Source organism: Convolutriloba macropyga, chromosome 6, assembly GCF_964194025.1.
Source record: "Convolutriloba macropyga chromosome 6, txConMacr16.3, whole genome shotgun sequence".
In the NCBI taxonomy this organism is placed as follows: Eukaryota; Metazoa; Xenacoelomorpha; order Acoela; family Convolutidae; genus Convolutriloba; species Convolutriloba macropyga.
Window position 1 is genome coordinate 23,000,153 of NC_134473.1, and position 18,132 is coordinate 23,018,284.

Genomic DNA, 18,132 nt, shown 5'->3' on the forward strand with positions numbered 1-18,132 from the left:
AATCCCGCCAAATGAAAAGTAAAGCTGACTGAAGGTGTGGCTAGTAATATAATTTTTTTAATGATTGGACACAACCACTCAATATTTCAACGTCCCAGGCCGATGGCACAATAGTTAACGGTTGCTGGAAACACTTCTATACAAGCATGCAATTCGTTCGGCCCTCAGATTTTCAATGGCATGATTTCTGTGCTCAATAGCATTGTTGTCATTTTTGCAGAGAATTCAATGAAGAATCAAGAGTGGTAGGAAGGCTTGACATCTATTATGTTTCAGAAGATTGTTAAATGTTATCAGTGATGAGAGTGCGCTTTTAAAAACTGACAATTAAACAACCGCTGAACAGGCAGTGTAAACATGGTCGCGTCCTTTGTCGTGATTTTAAGGGTATCTATCTGTCCGTTGCTTATGAACGCTGATTGCTGCATGAAACAGAAAGGACAGAACCCACATGAGGATACATTTTTCATAGTCAGAAACAAAAATCCCGTTGGGGGACAAAAACCGTCTTAAACAGGTATTCAGTTTGCTAAACCCGTGTTGATCCGGGACAAACAGTTCTGGAAGTCGCGCATTTTTAACTCCCATTTGTTGTCTTGTTTGTGGTTGATTTTTCTGCGATAGAACACGTTTCAAATTTGGGCAAACATTGGGTCTTCTGTGGGAGCATTTCCAGTGGAATCATTCATCATATCACCCGACGCCAAAAACAGTAATTCACATACGCGCCTTCTAATTACTGATCTTGCCTTTGTTTGACTCCTAAACTTTAGAAACTGAGTGGAAGCCGCAATGCCTCAATTAGCGCAATTAAAAGATATCAAGAGTTAAATTTGATATAAAGTCCCTGCTGTCATTGACAGTGTTTGACAAATCACAGTTTCTCATATAAATAGCTCGATGGCGCATTAGTACAAAACAACTACCGACATTTTGGAATTTCCAAAAGTTTTCGGTGCAAAATAATTTGGTGCGATGGAAATTCTGGATGTTTTTTAAAAAGGGGGCCTAGTGTTGGTTACTAATAAATTAAGTATCTCATGGTTCATTTCATCCTTTTTCAACAATCAAATCCACATTGAGTGTTTCATTGGTGATACAGTATTCCAAATCCGCTCCATTTGCTTTACTGCAATCAAACTAGAAAGCCAGGTATCATTAACTGCCTCCCATCTCATTTGATTACTTTAAATGGACGACGTATTCTTCTCCCACCACCTCGGGTAACGTAATTAGTTTACCTTCAGCGTTAAAAAGTCTTATAACTATTAGGTTCAATGTTGAACAATTCAATTTGCGTTTGAAATTCGGGATCTTTTGTAAAGGAGAGGCCTACCCAGGTTGAGGTGGCCAGACCGAATTGAGCTCTGATCACATCATCTTCGAGCGCACACATGTTCTCGGTGCGCTCCAATTACATGGCCTGGAAAAGGCTTCGAGCGCACTTTTGTCTGGACAATGGTCTGGAAATTGCCTTATCGGAGGTCACTTCGCTCTGGGACGGTTTGATCAGAGGCAGTTTCATGCGCACACCAGTCTGATCAGAGGCCGAACGAGCGCACACTAGTCTGACCAGCGGCCAAGACGAGCGAATTTTTTTTTCAAGTTTTTTTGTTTTATTACTGCTATTTGTTTTTTTGGTAAGAGTCAGCTGAAAGCAACCGCCGGTCCCCTCAGGAAAAGATTTTGAATCAAAATAGATCAAAAGATTTTTATTCAAAGCTGTCTAAGTTCATTTGTTCAGTTAAAAACATAAACTAATGGCATCCTTAATAATTTTTTGGCACTTTTTGGTTTTACTCTCATTAGCAATAAATTTAGAATTGGCTTTTCATTATTGGAATATAAGATTGATAACATCGATGTTCATGAAATGAATATATTATAGCGATATTAGGAGATTTGTTCATGTCTGAAATCATTCTCTGATCAAACTATTTTGAACGCACTTTATCCTAAACAGAGGCAACTTCGAGCGCACTTTGTCTATTCAGAGGTGATTTTAAACCCTCTCCTGTCTGATCAGAGGCTATTTTGAGCGCACACTAGTCTGATCAGGGGATGACTTTCGAGCGCACAATAGTCTGATCAGAGGAGGTTTTTGAGCGCATGCGGAGCTTCGAACGCACGATAGTCTAATCAGAAGACAATTCAGACTGGGTCGGTTTGATCAGAGCTCGCTTTTGTATGGGACGGTCTGACCAGATGCCATTTTGGTCTGGACCTCAATCTGGGTAGTGTTGGTTTCTTATAAGCTAAAAAATTCTCTGTTTAGTTTCAACCTATTTCATTAATTAATCAGCATTGAGAGTTCATGCATTGATTAGACAGTAATTCCGAGATCCGCTTTATTTGCATTAATCTGCAGTGAAACTGGAAAGCCAGGTATCACTAATGGGCTCATATCTGATTTTATTAATTTAAACACCCAGGTCTAGGTACAGACTTATGAAAAGACAATGCTCGACCATAATGCACTATGAAAAGACCACACTCGACCCATTTGAGCTATAAAAAGATATTAGCTGGACTTTAAGACATTCTGGACTTTAGCTGGGCCCAAATTTTTCGCAAAAGACTTTAGCTGGACCTAATTTTTCGCAAAAGACTTTGGCTCGACCCAAAATTTGGGCTGGACTCAAGCTCGACACAATGTTTGCAAACAAAGTCGAGTTAAAGTCTTTTCATGGGTCCATCATTGGTCTTATCATAAGTCTGCTTTACTGCCCTTGAAATTTTCCTGCACAATTGCACATAACGTAGTCAGCGTGTATACTTCTTCATATTTTGCTATTCAGAAGAACAACAAATCCCTCAAAGACCTGCATTATTTTTTAAAATTATCTGATTTGATTAATCTAAACAGTTAAAATAATCTTCTCCTATTGCCTCGGGTAACGTGAAATTGCATACAGTTCCCCTCCATTCGGGCGAGCTTGTCCTATCTCAGAAATTTAGAAGGGTTCTTATGTTGGCGGTCTGACAACATCACACTTGAACCAAGAATTGTGGACATTGAGAGTCACTGCGCCAGGCTTTCAAAATTAATAGCAAATTCTCCAAATGAAAGCTAAAGCTGTCTGGAGGTGTGGCTAGTAATATAAAAATTTTTTTAATGAATGATCACAACCACTCAATATTTCAACGTCCCAGGCCGATGGCACAACAGTTATCGGTTGCTGGAAACACTTCTATACAAGCATGCAATTCCTTCACAATTTTAATGGCATGATTTCTGTGCTCAATAGCAGTGTTGTCATTTTTGCAGAGAATTCAATGAAGAATCAAGAGTGGTAGGAAGGCTTGACATCTATTATTTTTCAGAGGATTGTTAATTGTATTCAGTGATGAGATTGCGCTTTTGAAAACCTGACAATTAAACAACCGCAGAACATGCTGTGTATACATGATCGCGTCTTTTGTCGTGATTTTAAGGGTATCTATCTGTCCGCGGCCTATGAACGCTGATTGCTGCATGAAACAGAAAGGACAGAACCAAGATGAGGATACTTTTTCATAGCCAAAAACAAAAATTCCTTGGGAGAAAAAAAACCGTCTTAAACAGGTATTCAGTTTGCTAAACCCGTGTTGATTCGGGAGAAGCAGTTCTGGAAGTCGCGCATTTTTTACTTCCATTTGTTGTCTTGTTTGTGGTTGATTCTTTTCGCGATCGAAAACATTTCAAATTTGGACAAATATTTGGTCTCCTGTGGGAGTATTTTCAGTGGAATCATTCATCATATCACCCGACGCCAAAAACAGTAATTCACATACGCGCCTTCTAATTACTGATCTTGCCTTTGCTTGACTCCTAAACTTTAGAAACTCAGTGGAAGCCGTAATGCCTCAATTAGCGCAATTAAAAGATATCGCGAGTTAAATTTGATATAAAGTCCCTGCTGTCATTGACAGTGTTTGACAAATCTCAGTTTCTCACATAAATAGCTCGTTGGCGCATTAGTACAAAACAACTACAGAAATTTTGGAATTTCCAAAAGTTTGCGTTGCAAAATAATTTGGTGCGATGGAAGTTCAGGATGTTTTTTAAAAAGAGGGCCTAATGTTGGTTACTAATAAATTAATTATCTCATGAATCATTTCATCCTATTTCAAAAATCAAATCAACATTGAGAGTTTCATTGGTGATACAGTATTCCAAAATCCGCTCCATTTGCATTACTGCAATCAAACTAGAAAACCAGGTATCAATAACTGGCTCCCATCTCATTTGATTACTTTAAGTAGACGACTCATTCTTCACCCACCACCTCGGGTAACGTAATTATGTTACCTTCAGCGTTAAAAAGTCTTATAATTTTTAGGTTCAATTATGAACAATTCAATTTGCGTTTGAAATTCGGGATCTTTTGTAAAGCAGAGGTCTAGTGTTGATTTCTTATAAGCTAAAAATCTTCTGTTTAATTTCAAACTATTTCATTAATTAATCAGCATTGAGAGTTCATGCATTGACTAGACAGTGATTCCGAGATCCACTCCATTAGCATTAATCTGCAGTGAAACTGGAAAACCAGGTATCACTAATGGGCTCATATCTGATTTTTTTAATTTAAACAACCAGGTCTAGGTACAGACTCATGAAAAGAAAATGCTCGACCAAAATGCACTATGAAAAGACTATACTCGACCTATTTAAGCTCATCTTACATAACTTTGCTTTTCTGGGCCTAGATTTTGCATCATTTTGCGTTGATTTTATTGCAGATGATACATAAATGCCCCTGCGTATGAGTCGGGAACCACTCATCTCCTCCATGTTTGTCGCCTCTTCTACAACTGTTGCAGAGTATCTTGTTTTTCTTACAAACTGCACTCCCTATAATTTGGACTGTATCATCACGTTACTCATAAATTTGTTGTTCTTAAGCGAAGATCTTTCATAAATTTGCGGTTCCTAATAGCTAGTTTTAATTATTTTGCGTTTCTAATGGTATTTTCTACAATTTTTTGGTACTTTTTAGTTCCATTTAGCCAAAATTTGAGGTTTTTTCTGTAGACAATTTTTCAGTTTCCTTAAAAAAAACCTGAGTTTAAAACAAGTTTTCAAGACACTTAACTTAAATTTACAAAAAATCTCTTCTCAAACACTAAAATTAGTAACCTAGTAACCTAACCCAAAACCCATCTCTCTCACACACACAAGCACATAAGCACATTAAATCAACGCAAAATTATTTAGGATCTACGCTTGGGAAAAAAACTGTTGAAGATCTACGCTAAAATCAACACAAATGATGGAAAAATTTCGTAAGATCTACGCTAAATTCAACGCAAAATTATTTAAAATTTACGCTAAAAAACGCAAAGTTATGTAAGAGTAGCGGTGAATGCGTTGAACTTATATAAACTTTAACTATGATTTACATAATGTTTACGCATTCACATTCAATATATTACAAAATTTTGAGTTTTTCAGCGTTAATAACTCGGCCTGGGCTCTAGGTGTTGGTCTACTTTTAATGGAAGAGTCTGCTTTTAAATTCTCAAACAGGTTTTTAGTTTTGTAAAGGTGGTAATAAGCAAATAGCTGGAAAATGTTATCTCACCTTCCAAAGTTCTTGGCATACCAAAATCTGCTTTTAGAATTTTTGTATGGGGCATTCTTAATATGGCTAATGAAATTCTTAAATTGAAAACGCCAGAAAACATGCTATGAACAATGAAAACGCCCATTGTTCATAGCATATAGATTGTAAAGTTTTGTACTCACTCGAGCAAAGAGTTTTAAAAAATACATCTTGAAAACAGTTGTTAAAGAACTTTTAAGCCTTTTGAAGTCTTGTGAAGCTCCAATAAATTGCTAAGCAAAGCACAACTCGCGCTGTTTGACAAGCATTAGTCGTGTTAATAATTGAATAGAAGCTATGATTGACTCAATTATTGTAAATTATGCACATTAGAGCTGGCAAGATTGTGATTTACTTTTATCATCTAACACAAATTTATCATTCATTTTTTATCATTTACACAGTTACAATAGTGTTTAATTAACAGTACATTAAGAAGGTTCTTTTTATATAAAGTATTTTGTTGTTTTCTTATTCTCGAAAAAATTAACAAATGTCTCCGATTCCTCAAGAACGAACAATGAGCGCGCCTCCAAATGAAAAAGAAAAGGTAGGGAGTACGTTATGCAAAAGCATAACCATTAACACTCTAAATTTTAATTGAATCCCTGAAAATTCCAGCAGTTTGTAGAGATCAACGAAAAGACAAAAATAACGTTGGGAGACCATATTACCTTGATTTTGACGCATGTAAGAATGATTCGAATGGTCTGGCCTTTTGGTGTCCATGTCTTACAAGTTACGAATCACTCGTGTTTTCATAGTCAATATTGACCACCCTTCTGGATTGTTACAGACTTCTTACTTTTTTACAGTTTTGGAAAAGGAAGATCTGTATTATATCGAGCTTGAGTTTTCTCATTTAACAACGGGGGAAATTTTTTGAACGAATTCCCTGATAAAGTTAATATTTACAGAAAAAAAATTGTTAGCGGAAAGATATGCACAAACAACTGGGCCATTTAGAATACTTCGAATTTGGCGACTAGAATGAGAATTGTAGAAGGTCTCCGAAGAGTCAAATTTTTTACTTATAATGAGATCAATGATTTTATAACATTGGAATTTCTAAAAACCTTTGACACTTGACCTTGCACGACATAATAATATACAAGCAAGCATGCTAGTTGTTCCGACCCCTCTTGAGGGGGGGGGGAGGAACTGTATACTCAAATGGGTTTTTTTGTTCAGACAATTTTGACCGATCGAAATATTAATCGTAGAGAGTTGTGAGTGGTATCATTAAAAAGCCCGTCCAGCGTAGAATATGGAATTAAAAAGATTTTTAAATTTCGTTTTCTAAAGCAAGTTATCGTGGTTTACATTTTTAGACATATTAGACAAATTTCACAAATATTAGACATTTTTGTGAATATTGGACCGATTTTTGTTCACTTTTTACGGAATTTTTCTTAAAATTTCGTCAATTTTGGTCAAATATGCAAAAATTGTTTACTCTAATACTGTTGTTTTCATTTTATGAGTCACAAAGCTTTTGTTGACTGTTTTGATTTAATTTTTTTGGCTAAAATTTTGGCTAAAAATTTCAAAATTCAGCATTTTTCAACAAAATTGCCCGAAGTAAGCTACGTTAGTCCAATTTGATTAAATTTGCTGGCAGTACACACCCAAAAACATCTGACACAATCTTTTTTAATTCAAAAAAAATACCAGTTCTAATCCCACTTCCATTGAGAGTAGTCTGGAATTTAAACTCTGCCGTTTTTCGCTAACTTTACTCTATAATTATCAAAAACGAAGCAGATATTTTTGATCTTTTAACTAACAAATTATCAAGACGAAATTCAATCGAATTAAATGAGTGTTCCTAATGGACAAACAACAATAGCAAGGCAGGTTTTGGTCGAACCTTGGACTGTTACATTTGCAAAACAATTCGGATTGTAATCCATCGGTCTTTTCAGAAACAGAATCGAATTTTTTATGTTAATTAAAGAATAGAACAACTCAGTGTTGCGAAGCTCACTATTGATACGCTCAATTGACTTCCTAAGCAGTTACAGATTAATGTATCTTGTTTCTTTACTGGAAAAGTTATGGTTGATTTGAGTTTTGAAAATGTTTGTTTTTTGAATAAACAATAGCTTTTTGAATATTGCCTTAAATTTTTTTTAGTTTGGTCAATTTGTTGCTTAGTGTCAGCAAAGAAAGAATGTTTCTTCTTTATATTCTGTCGAATGATTATTAATTCAGGCTTTCTGCAGTTTTATGCGTTAAGTTACAACTACTTTTCACAATTTTTTTTTCGAATTTAAGTCATTGGCCCATTTTTCACGTTTTTTTCTCGTTTTTGTCACATTATCACAAAATTGACAGTTCGCATATTACCATCCTGGCGTTCAAAAAAGGCACAATTGAACATAGAAAAGTCTCTAAAGGCATAGAACGGCTTCGACACCCCTTTCTCGAAGACTTTATTTGAATTTTTTACATTTGTCTTTATCTGCCGTTGTTTTTAAATTGTCCTTTCAGTTGTATGTTATTTCCTGGATAAATACAGGTTTCGTTGACTTTCTATAGATAAAAAAATGAGCCAGTATTTTGAGCTGAGAAGATAGCTGATGGCTCCATGACTTTGAAAACAATTGTTTTCAAAAATAGAAAAAAAACATTTTAACTTCAATTTTTAAACCAATTTTTGTAAGTGTTAATTACAGCTCCCACATAACATTATTGCTTTCAGGGGAAGGTTGTAAGTAAACGTTACCTAGTCTCGTTAATTAGAGGTCCCACACGGCATTATTGTTTTCAGGGGTAAGTGTACAAAATCTAATGTTTTGAAAGAAGTCGTGATGAATTTACTGGCTACAACACAGGTTTTTCGCAAAAAAGAGGAAAGTAAAATTTGATTTTATTTATATTTGATGTTCTTTTGTAGACATATGACGAATTCGGAATAATTACATATCATCTCAAGCTCTTCCAATGAACGAATTGACGAATCTATTTAATCATTTCATTTTTTAGCTATTGGCTTTCATGACTTTGAAAATAATTCTTTTCGAAAAAGTACAAAAGTTTTACATATATTTTTGCCCCTTTATTCTGTTTTTGTCTACTGGTTACCTAATATCAATAGTGAGAGGTTGCATACTCTGTTATTGTCGTTCTCGAAAGGCTCAATTGAACATATTTTGAGGGGCAAATTATGGGTTTACAGCTTCGGATGCGTTCTCTTAATTTTTAGTTGAAATTTTGTTTGTCGTCTCTATTTAGTGGTTTCTCTGTAACCACATACAAAAATGAACAATGACAGTTTATATGCTCTCCTATAGAATTATGTATGATCTTATACATGTTGGATGTTTTCAATTGCGATCTAATGGCTTTCATGACTTATTGATAATTGTTTTGGAAAATTACAAAAATTTTACTGAAATTTGCCTCTTTTTCTCTTTTTTTGTCTATTTGTTACGTATTCTCACTAATGAGAGTTCACATACCACATTATTGGCGTTCGAAGGCTCATCTGAACAGTTTTTGAGAGGTAAAATTTTATTTTACGTCTTCGGAAGCGTTTGTTGTCTTGATTTGCTGTTCTTTTTGTAACCTTATAAAATTTTGACTAATTACAAGTCGTTATGCCCTCATATAAAAGCGTATGTGATCATAAATATATTGGATGTTTTCAATTGCTATCTAACGGATTTCCTTACTCTGAAATTATTTGATTTGAAAAATATAAGCCAATTTTTTTTAATTTTTCTTTTTTGTTCGTTTTTGTCGAATTGTTACCGAACCTTAATAAGGAGTGATCCCGTATTTTTTCTAGCGAAGTACAGGTTATTTTGTTTTTTTTCCAGTTTTTCTGACCCTGTTAATAAATTTTAAAAAGCAGACCTAAACTTTGGATGTAATTAATGTTTGTTGTTTCTGTTTGATTTTGTTGTTCTTCTTGACTTGCGTTCCTAATAATGGCTGATCTCATTTGTCTAATGCAACCTTTTTTACTCCACCGAGTCATTTGCTTTGGAGGCAATCTTTTTCTGCATTCATTGTTTTCGAAAATTACTTGAAAAAAAACTGAAATACTATCGGTTGTTCATTTGGTAGACATTTATGCCAAAAATTTGGATGAGCGGGGTTGAACTTTATGTGCGAACGCACATTACCGAGCCTCCCTGTTCTCTTTTCGATTAAAAAATTAAACGATAGCTTAATTAAAACTAAACGTCAAAAACATTTGTTTCTATCGTTATTAAAGTATTTAAATGCTTGGCTTGACAATACTAGTTAGATGATCATCAAATGAAGAGATTTTTAATCTAATTTATGCCCAAGAAAATGACCAACAATCAGTTTATGCGAAGCAGATTTTGGAATTTTGGAAACAACCTGTCATCTTTAGCAATAGCAATAGTCAATCAATATCTAGAGCAATATAAAAAATTGTAGAAAATGAGACACCAATTCTTCAGTTTGAAATTGAAAGTTTTGAAAAATCTGTTCCATAGTTTTTTGGGTCGAAATGGCGGAAAACAACGCACCATTAACTAAACAAACAAAGGAGACAAAATCCTGATATGCTGGAAACAATGCGGACGACAAACAACTAAAGGATCTAGTAGCTTACAAAAAGAATATTGTTAGTTTACTACAAGAAAAAAAAGCGATCAGTGTTTAATGAAAAACATCATCTAGTAGCAACAACAGTAAACAAATTCATAATTTCAAAGTCTTAAAGCAGGTTTTCACAATGAGTAGGTGTGTCAATTCAAAGAGTATTAGCTGCTATGGTTCTAAAAAAACATATTAACCTCCTCGTTAGGTGCTTTATACTCCACATTTTAGCGCCAAAACAAAATTCCTCTGTCAAAACACACTTTACGGCAAAATTGAGACTTTTGAATGAACAAATTTTATCTGTAACAAACTTTGTTACAGGGATGTAATAGCAGAGACGACGATAAACTAAACGTTACCTCTTGTCAAATAAGTGCAAGAGTTGAGGAACTTGCAAACCGTGAATAATTCGTGGTCAAGTGCTCTGGAAAAAATTCAGTCACAGCAAAACGGAAGCAGCTTTTATTTCAGATTGTGGCAAATTTCTGTAAGAAATTTGGTGATTCGTTGGTAAAAGCTACTGACCTGGCTAACTTATGCTTTATGAGACGAAATTATATGTTGGCTCATTTTCCGTCTTTTTTGGCAACCCTTATTGTATCATTTTGAAGATCATTTAGAGTTGTATCAATTGATCTCCCCTAAAGGTGTGCATCATGGTTTACAGCAGCTTTTTGAAAATTTAGGAAAATTTAGTTTTCTATTAAAAATTTAGGGATATATGGTAACCACGGCTGGAAAAATTGATTATGGAATCATTTTTTTCAAATCAGTATAAAAAAAAACAAAGAGGTTCAAGTTCTTTGAGCTGCTTAGTTTTTCGATGATTAAGGTGTTAGTGATTATGCTACCATAAAGATCAAAAACCCGGAAACAGCCGTCTACATAACATTATTTCAAAAAATGAGAGTACAGAGAAGTTTTGAGTCTCTTTAGAGGCTTTCAGTAAATGACAAGCTTAATTGTTATGGTCTTTGGGGCTTGCTGGAATTGAATACTCCAAAATAAAGAGCGTAAAATTAAGATTCCAATAAAAATTTTTTGTTTGCCTTTGGATTTTCCTAAGACGCAATTTATTCCTCAGTCTTGGATTTTTTCAAGGTTTAAGATAGTAAAGTAGAAGGGAATTTAGGGGAATTTAGAACAAGCTTTTAGTTGTTACTTTGTACATAGAACAAGCAAATAGGTTGTTCTAAAATTGACACGATTAAGGATAAGGGGAAAAAGGGGACAAATAAATGCGAATAAACCAACGCGCATGTCAAAAAGGAAGACACAAGCGTTAATTTGAAGTTCTTAGGCCGAACAAAAACTGCTAATAAAAACTTTTTGAAGTTTCGGGAAATTAACAATTTTTGGAAAGGTGTAGTAATTTTCTGACAGTGACCAGTAGTGGTCCTGTTTTAGAGCATGTCTTCAGTGGCATTCGTGGCCAACGCAGTGGCACAGTTCAGGAAGCCAGTTGCTAAGAAGAAGAATGAATGGGCCATGCTCGAACATCAAATGAACAAGGAGGTCAGAGTTTTAGATTATTAATAATTTGATCTGCTCCATGAAATCTAGCAACCTATCCAGTTGAGAACGCCAAACCAAGGCACCACGCAATTTAGTAGCTGCATGTAGAAAAGACCAACAACCCAGTTAGAGGCGTCACTGTTATTCATCAATTAAAAAGCGGGCAGCGCGGTGGATTTGGTAAGTTTTGAATGAATTGCGGAGAACGCATTTTGAAAAGTCTGATGCAGGCGCTCATAAATAAAGTTTCCCAAACTTTGTTTGCCAAACTTTGTAAATCTTTCACTTATTCTATTCTTTCAAAAATTTCTGAGAATTGTGATAAAAAATTAACCTCTTTTACTTCACAAATTACACAGAAACTGTCACTCAAAATAACCGCCGCTCACCAAATATCTCAATCGTAAAATTTACCACAATTCGTCATCCAATTTCTGAAACAATGCATTAAAGCAGATGACTGGTGGTGCAGACAAACAGAGCACGACAGGGTTTGTCATTGAGGGCAGAAGAAGTACTACTCTAGGAGAAGCGATGAATGAGTTGAAAAAATCAAAATTTACCTTTAGCTTCACCTCGCTCCCTACAAAAATATATTGCATTTACCACTGAAAGACATGGGTGCTTCGCAGATATAAATTTCTGTATCTCCCTGACTCGGGAAATTTTTAGAGGTGTATTGACCGTTCCCTAATATTGCGGCTCACTCATCAATCATCATCAACCTGGGATTCCTTGTTTTTTTTGGTTATGGGCAGTTTCGGCATACATATGGGCTATTTGGTGAGTTGGTTATAGGCTGATATATTATTGGAGATTTCTAGATCGTAAAAATTGTGTACAAAATGCTATTGTTCGGACGCTGTCTGTTGATTGCATTTTCTGTGTGGTCCACTTTGGGTATCAACAATTTGCACAAGCAAACCTAAACACTGACCCCACTAGTGTTTAGTATCCACGCATTCGTTAATATCCACGCAATCAAATAGCCAGGCTGTTATTAATGGCCTTGTTGTTTTTGCAATCCAAAGACATCGGGCTATATTGGACATTTATCTTTTTTAAAGATCTTTTATTCACATTTTATTCGACCTTTAACGCCAATGAGAAATCTAATCAAAGCGGCGATGTCTGTAACGCTACTATAGTGAATGGGTATACTATAATGAGTATTTTGTGAGTTTAAATTTTTTCCTAACTGCTTTTTAAGTGAAGAGAGAAATTTTTGGGGTTTCAGAAAGATTTTTACTTGCTCCAATTTGACTGGTTCTTTCGATTTTCTGCATTGGCTCTTCGAGTTGATGTATAAGCTCTAATCGTGCGTAGATGCGATTGTTTCAGCTAATCATAGGACCACGAATGATTCTTATGGCTTTGAATCTACGTGTTTTCATAAACTAATTTTAATTTCGCTTTGCTATCACCCAATTTCCATTTATTTTACTTTTATAGAAAAGTCCTATTGGCAGTTTGAGTTATCTGATAAATATTTTTTTTCGCACAGCTTCTTTCTTCATATGGTGTTGAGTTGTTCCTTTAGTTTTTGAGCTCTGCCTGAATGTTTTGTTTTTTGGAGAACTGATCATTTTAAATAATTATTGAGACAAAAGCTAGAATTTCTATGGAGATAAGTGTTTCTGAAATTATTTCAGTCAATAAGATCAAGTTTTTTTGAGGCCTCCATACAATAAGTTTTTTTTTATCTGTTTCTAGTTTCTGAACTATTTTTATTCTTGTTTTGAATGTTCAGCATAAGTTCAGTGTAAAATCAGTTCAAAGTAGGAACTCTGAAATTTTCGAAAAAAAAGAAACTTCTTGTACATGTCAGAGAAACGTGAAGAAAGCATGCATTTCAGCTGCAAGGACACGTTATCATTTTATAAGTTACAACTTTAGGATTTTTTCTGTTTTTGCCCCCCATGTCCATTTGCACCCCCCCATGTCCATTTGCACCCCCCCCCCCCACTTACACCTATTATAGCATATTGTTTTTTTCATTGCATACAATTACATGTACATTTATGCACAACTAGGATTTACAATTTAATTATGTAGCGAACTTTTCAAATTAACACATTCGCAGTAATTCAAATTTCTTATAATGTAAGCAGACAAAGAATAACGCCTGTTTTTACCACATGTGCGTTTATTTTTCACAGGATTGACTTTATGGCAGTAATTTTTTGACAACCGGTAATAAAAATCTATCCAATCTTGTACCGGTTTCAGCGATTTATTGTGGCTAAACTGAATTATCTGTAGCTGTAAAAAGTCACAAATAAAGTTTCTCATGAAATGTTTGCCAAACTTTGTAAATCTTTCACTTATTCTATTCTTTCATTTAAAAATTTCTGAGAATTCTAATAAAAAATTAACCTCTTTAACATCACAAATTACACGGAAACTATCACTCTCAAAATAACCGCCGCTCACCAGTCGTCTCAATCGTAAAATTTACCACAAATTGTCATCCAATTTCTGAAACAATGTATTAAAGCAGATGACTGGTGGTGCAGACAAACAGAGCACGACAGGGTTTGTCATTGAGGGCAGAAGAAGTACTACTCTAGGAGAAGCGATGAATGAGTTGAAAAAATCAAAATTTACCTTTAGCTTCACCTCGCTCCCTACAAAAATATATTGCATCTACCCTTGAAAGACATGGATGCTTCGCAGATATAAATTTCTGTATCTCCCTGACTCGGGAAATTTTTAGAGGTGTATGACCGTTCCCCAATATTGCGGGTCACTCATCAATCATCATCAACCTGAGATTCCTTGTGTTTTTGGTTATGGGCAATATCGGCATACATATGGGCTATTTGGTGAGTTGGTTATAGGCTGATATATTATTGGAGATTTCTAGATCGTGAAAATTGTGTACAAAATGCTATTGTTCGGACGCTGTCTGTTGATTGCATTTTCTGTGTGGTCCACTTTGGGTATTAACAATTTGCACAAGCAAACCTAAACACTGACCCCACTAGTGTTTAGTATCCACGCATTCGTTAATATCCACGCAATCAAATAGCCAGGCTGTTATTAATGGCCTTGTTGTTTTTGCAATCCAAAGACATCGGGCTATAGTGGACATTTATCTTTTTTAAAGATCTTTTATTCACATTTTATTCAACCTTTAACGTCAATGAGAAATCTAATCAAAGCGGCTACTATAGTGAATGGGTATACTATAATGAGGATTTTGTGAGTTTATATTTTTTCCTAACTGCTTTTTAAGTGAAGAGAGAAATTTTTGGGGTTTCAGAAAGTTTTTTACTTGCTCCAATTTGACTGGTTCTTTCGGTTTTCTGCATTGGCTCTGCGAGTTGATGTATAAGCTCTAATCGTGCGTAGATGCGATTGTTTCAGCTAATCATAGCACCACGATTGATTCTTATGGCTTCGAATCTACGTTGTTTCATAAACTAATTTTAAGTTCGCTTTGCTATCACCCAATTTCCTTTTATTTTAGTTTTACAGAAAAGTCCTATTGGCAGTTTGAGTTATCTGATAATTTTTTTTTGCGCACAGCTTCTTTCCTCATATGGTGTTGAGTTGTTCCTTTAGTTTTTGAGCTCTGCCTGAATGTTTTGTTTTTTGGAGAACTGATCATTTTAATTAATTATTGAGACAAAAGCTAGAATTTCTATGGAGATAAGTGTTTTTGAAATTATTTCAGTCAATAAGATCAAGTTTTTTTGAGGCCTCCATACAATAAGTTTTTGTTTTATCTGTTTCTAGTTTCTGAACTATTTTTATTTTTGTTTTGAATGTTCAGCATAAGTTCAGTGTAAAATCAGTTCAAAGTAGGAACTCTGAAATTTTCGAAAAAAAGAAATTTCTTGTACATGTCAGAGAAACGTGAAGAAAGCATGCATTTCAGCTGCAAGGACACGTTATCTTTTATAAGTTAAAACTTTAGGATTTTTTCCCTTTTTGCCCCCCCCCATGTCCATTTGCACCCCCCCCCCATGTCCATTTGCACCCCCCCCCCCCCACTTACACCTGTTATAGCATATTATTTTTTTCATTGCGTACAATTACATATACATTTATGCACAACTACGATTTACAATTTAATTATGTAGCGAACTTTTCAAATTAACGCATTCGCAGTAATTCAAATTTCTTATAATGTAAGCAGACAAAGAATAACGCCTGTTTTTACCACATGTGCGTATATTTTTCACAGGATTGACTTTATGGCAGTAATTTTTTGACAACCAGTAACAAAAATCTATCCAATCTTGTACCGGTGCCAGCGATTTATTGTGCCTAAACTGAATTATTTGTAGCTGTAAAAAGTCACAAATAAAGTTTCTCATGAAATGTTTGCCAAACTTTGTAAATCTTTCACTTATTCTATTCTTTCATTTAAAAATTTCTAAAAGTTCTGATAAAAAATTAACCTCTTTTACATCACAAATTACACGGAAACTATCACTCTCAAAATAACCCCCGCTAACCAGTTGTCTCAATCGTAAAATTTACCACAAATCGTCATCCAATTTCTGAAACAATTTATTAAAGCAGATGACTGGTGGTGCAGACAAACAGAGCGCGACAGGGTTTGTCATTGAGGGCAGAAGAAGTACTACTCTAAGAGAAGCGATGAATGAGTTGAAAAAATCAAAATTTACATTTAGTTTCACCTCGCTTCCTACAAAAATATATTGCGTTTACCACTGAAAGACATGGGTGCTTCGCAGATATAAACTTCTGTATCTCCCTGACTCGGGAAATCTTTAGAGGTGTATTGACCGTTCCCTAATTTTGCGGCTCACCCATCAATCATCATCAACCTGGGGTTCCTTGTTTCTTTTTGGTTATGGGCAATTTCGGCATACATATGGGCTATTTGGTGAGTTGGTTATAGGCTGATATATTATTGGAGATTTCTAGATCGTAAAAATTGTGTACAAAATGCTATTGTTCGGACGCTGTCTGTTGATTGCATTTTCTGTGTGGTCCACTTTGGGTATCAACAATTTGCACAAGCAAACCTAAACACTGACCCCACTAGTGTTTAGTATCCACGCATTCGTTAATATCCACGCAATCAAATAGCCAGGCTGTTATTAATGGCCTTGTTGTTTTTGCAATCCAAAGACATCGGGCTATATTGGACATTTATCTTTTTTAAAGATCTTTTATTCACATTTTATTCGACCTTTAACGTCAATGAGAAATCTAATCAAAGCGGCGATATCTGTAACGCTACTATAGTGAATGGGTATACTATAATGAGTATTTTGTGAGTTTAAATTTTTTCCTAACTGCTTTTTAAGTGAAGAGAGGAATTTTTGGGGTTTCAGAAAGTTTTTACTTGATCCAATTTGAATGGTTCTTTCGATTTTCTGCATTGGCTCTTCGAGTTGATGTATAAGCTCTAATCGCGCGTAGATGCGATTGTTTCATCTAATCATAGGACCACGAATGATTCTTATGGCTTTGAATCTACGTGATTTCATAAACTAATTTTAATTTCGCTTTGCTATCACCCAATTTCCATTTATTTTACTTTTACAGAAAAGTCCTATTGGCAGTTTGAGTTATTTGATAAATATTTTTTTTCTCACAGCTTCTTTCTTCATATGGTGTTGAGTTGTTCCTTTAGTTTTTGAGCTCTGCCTGAATGTTTTGTTTTTTGGAGAACTGATCATTTTAATTAATTATTGAGACAAAAGCTAGAAATTCTGTGGAGATAAGTGTTTTTGAAATTATTTCAGTCAATAAGATCAGGTTTTTTTGAGGCCTCCATACAATAAGTTTTTTTTTTATCTGTTTCTAGTTTCTGAACTATTTCTATTCTTGTTTTGAATGTTCAGCATAAGTTCAGTGTAAAATCAGTTCAAAGTAGGAACTCTGAAATTTTCGGAAAAAAAAAAGAAATTTCTTGTACATGTCAGAGAAACGTGAAGAAAGCATGCATTTCAGCTGCAAGGACACGTTATCATTTTATAAGTTAAAACTTTAGGATTTTTTCTGTTTTTGCCCCCCCATGTCCATTTGCATCCCCCCATGTCCATTTGCACACCCCCCCACTTACACCTGTTATAGCATATTGTTTTTTTCATCGCATACAATTACATATACATTTATGCACAACTAGGATTTACAATTTAATTATGTAGCGAACTTTTCAAATTAACACATTCGCAGTAATTCAAATTTCTTATAATGTAAGCATACAAAGACTAACGCCTGTTTTTACCACATGTGCGTTTATTTTTCACAGGATTGACTTTATGGCAGTAATTTTGTGACAACCGGTAACAAAAATCTATCCTATCTTGTACCGGTGCCAGCGATTTATTGTGCCTAAACTGAATTATCTGTAGCTCTAAAAAATCACAAATAAAGTTTCTCATGAAATGTTTGCCAAACTTTGTAAATCTTTCACTTATTCTATTCTTTCATTTAAAAAATTCTGTGAATTCTAAAAAAA

The 18,132-nt window shown here is 34.8% G+C and overlaps 2 protein-coding genes across 3 annotated transcripts in view; one reads left to right on the forward strand and one right to left on the reverse strand.

Annotated features, from left to right (window-relative positions):
• The window catches only part of LOC142341581 (uncharacterized), a 316,826-nt gene that overhangs the window by 85,057 nt on the left and 213,637 nt on the right, over positions 1-18,132 (reverse strand). The gene's annotated exons all lie outside the window — the stretch shown is intronic.
• LOC142341576 (uncharacterized) overlaps positions 6,004-18,132 on the forward strand; it is a 62,994-nt gene continuing 50,865 nt past the window's right edge. Inside the window, exons 1-2 of the mRNA XM_075392626.1 lie at positions 6,004-6,135; positions 11,577-11,684. Of these exons, the coding sequence (XP_075248741.1) occupies positions 6,079-6,135; positions 11,577-11,684 (165 nt within the window). The 5' untranslated portion in view covers positions 6,004-6,078. The remainder of the gene's footprint in view (positions 6,136-11,576; positions 11,685-18,132) is intronic.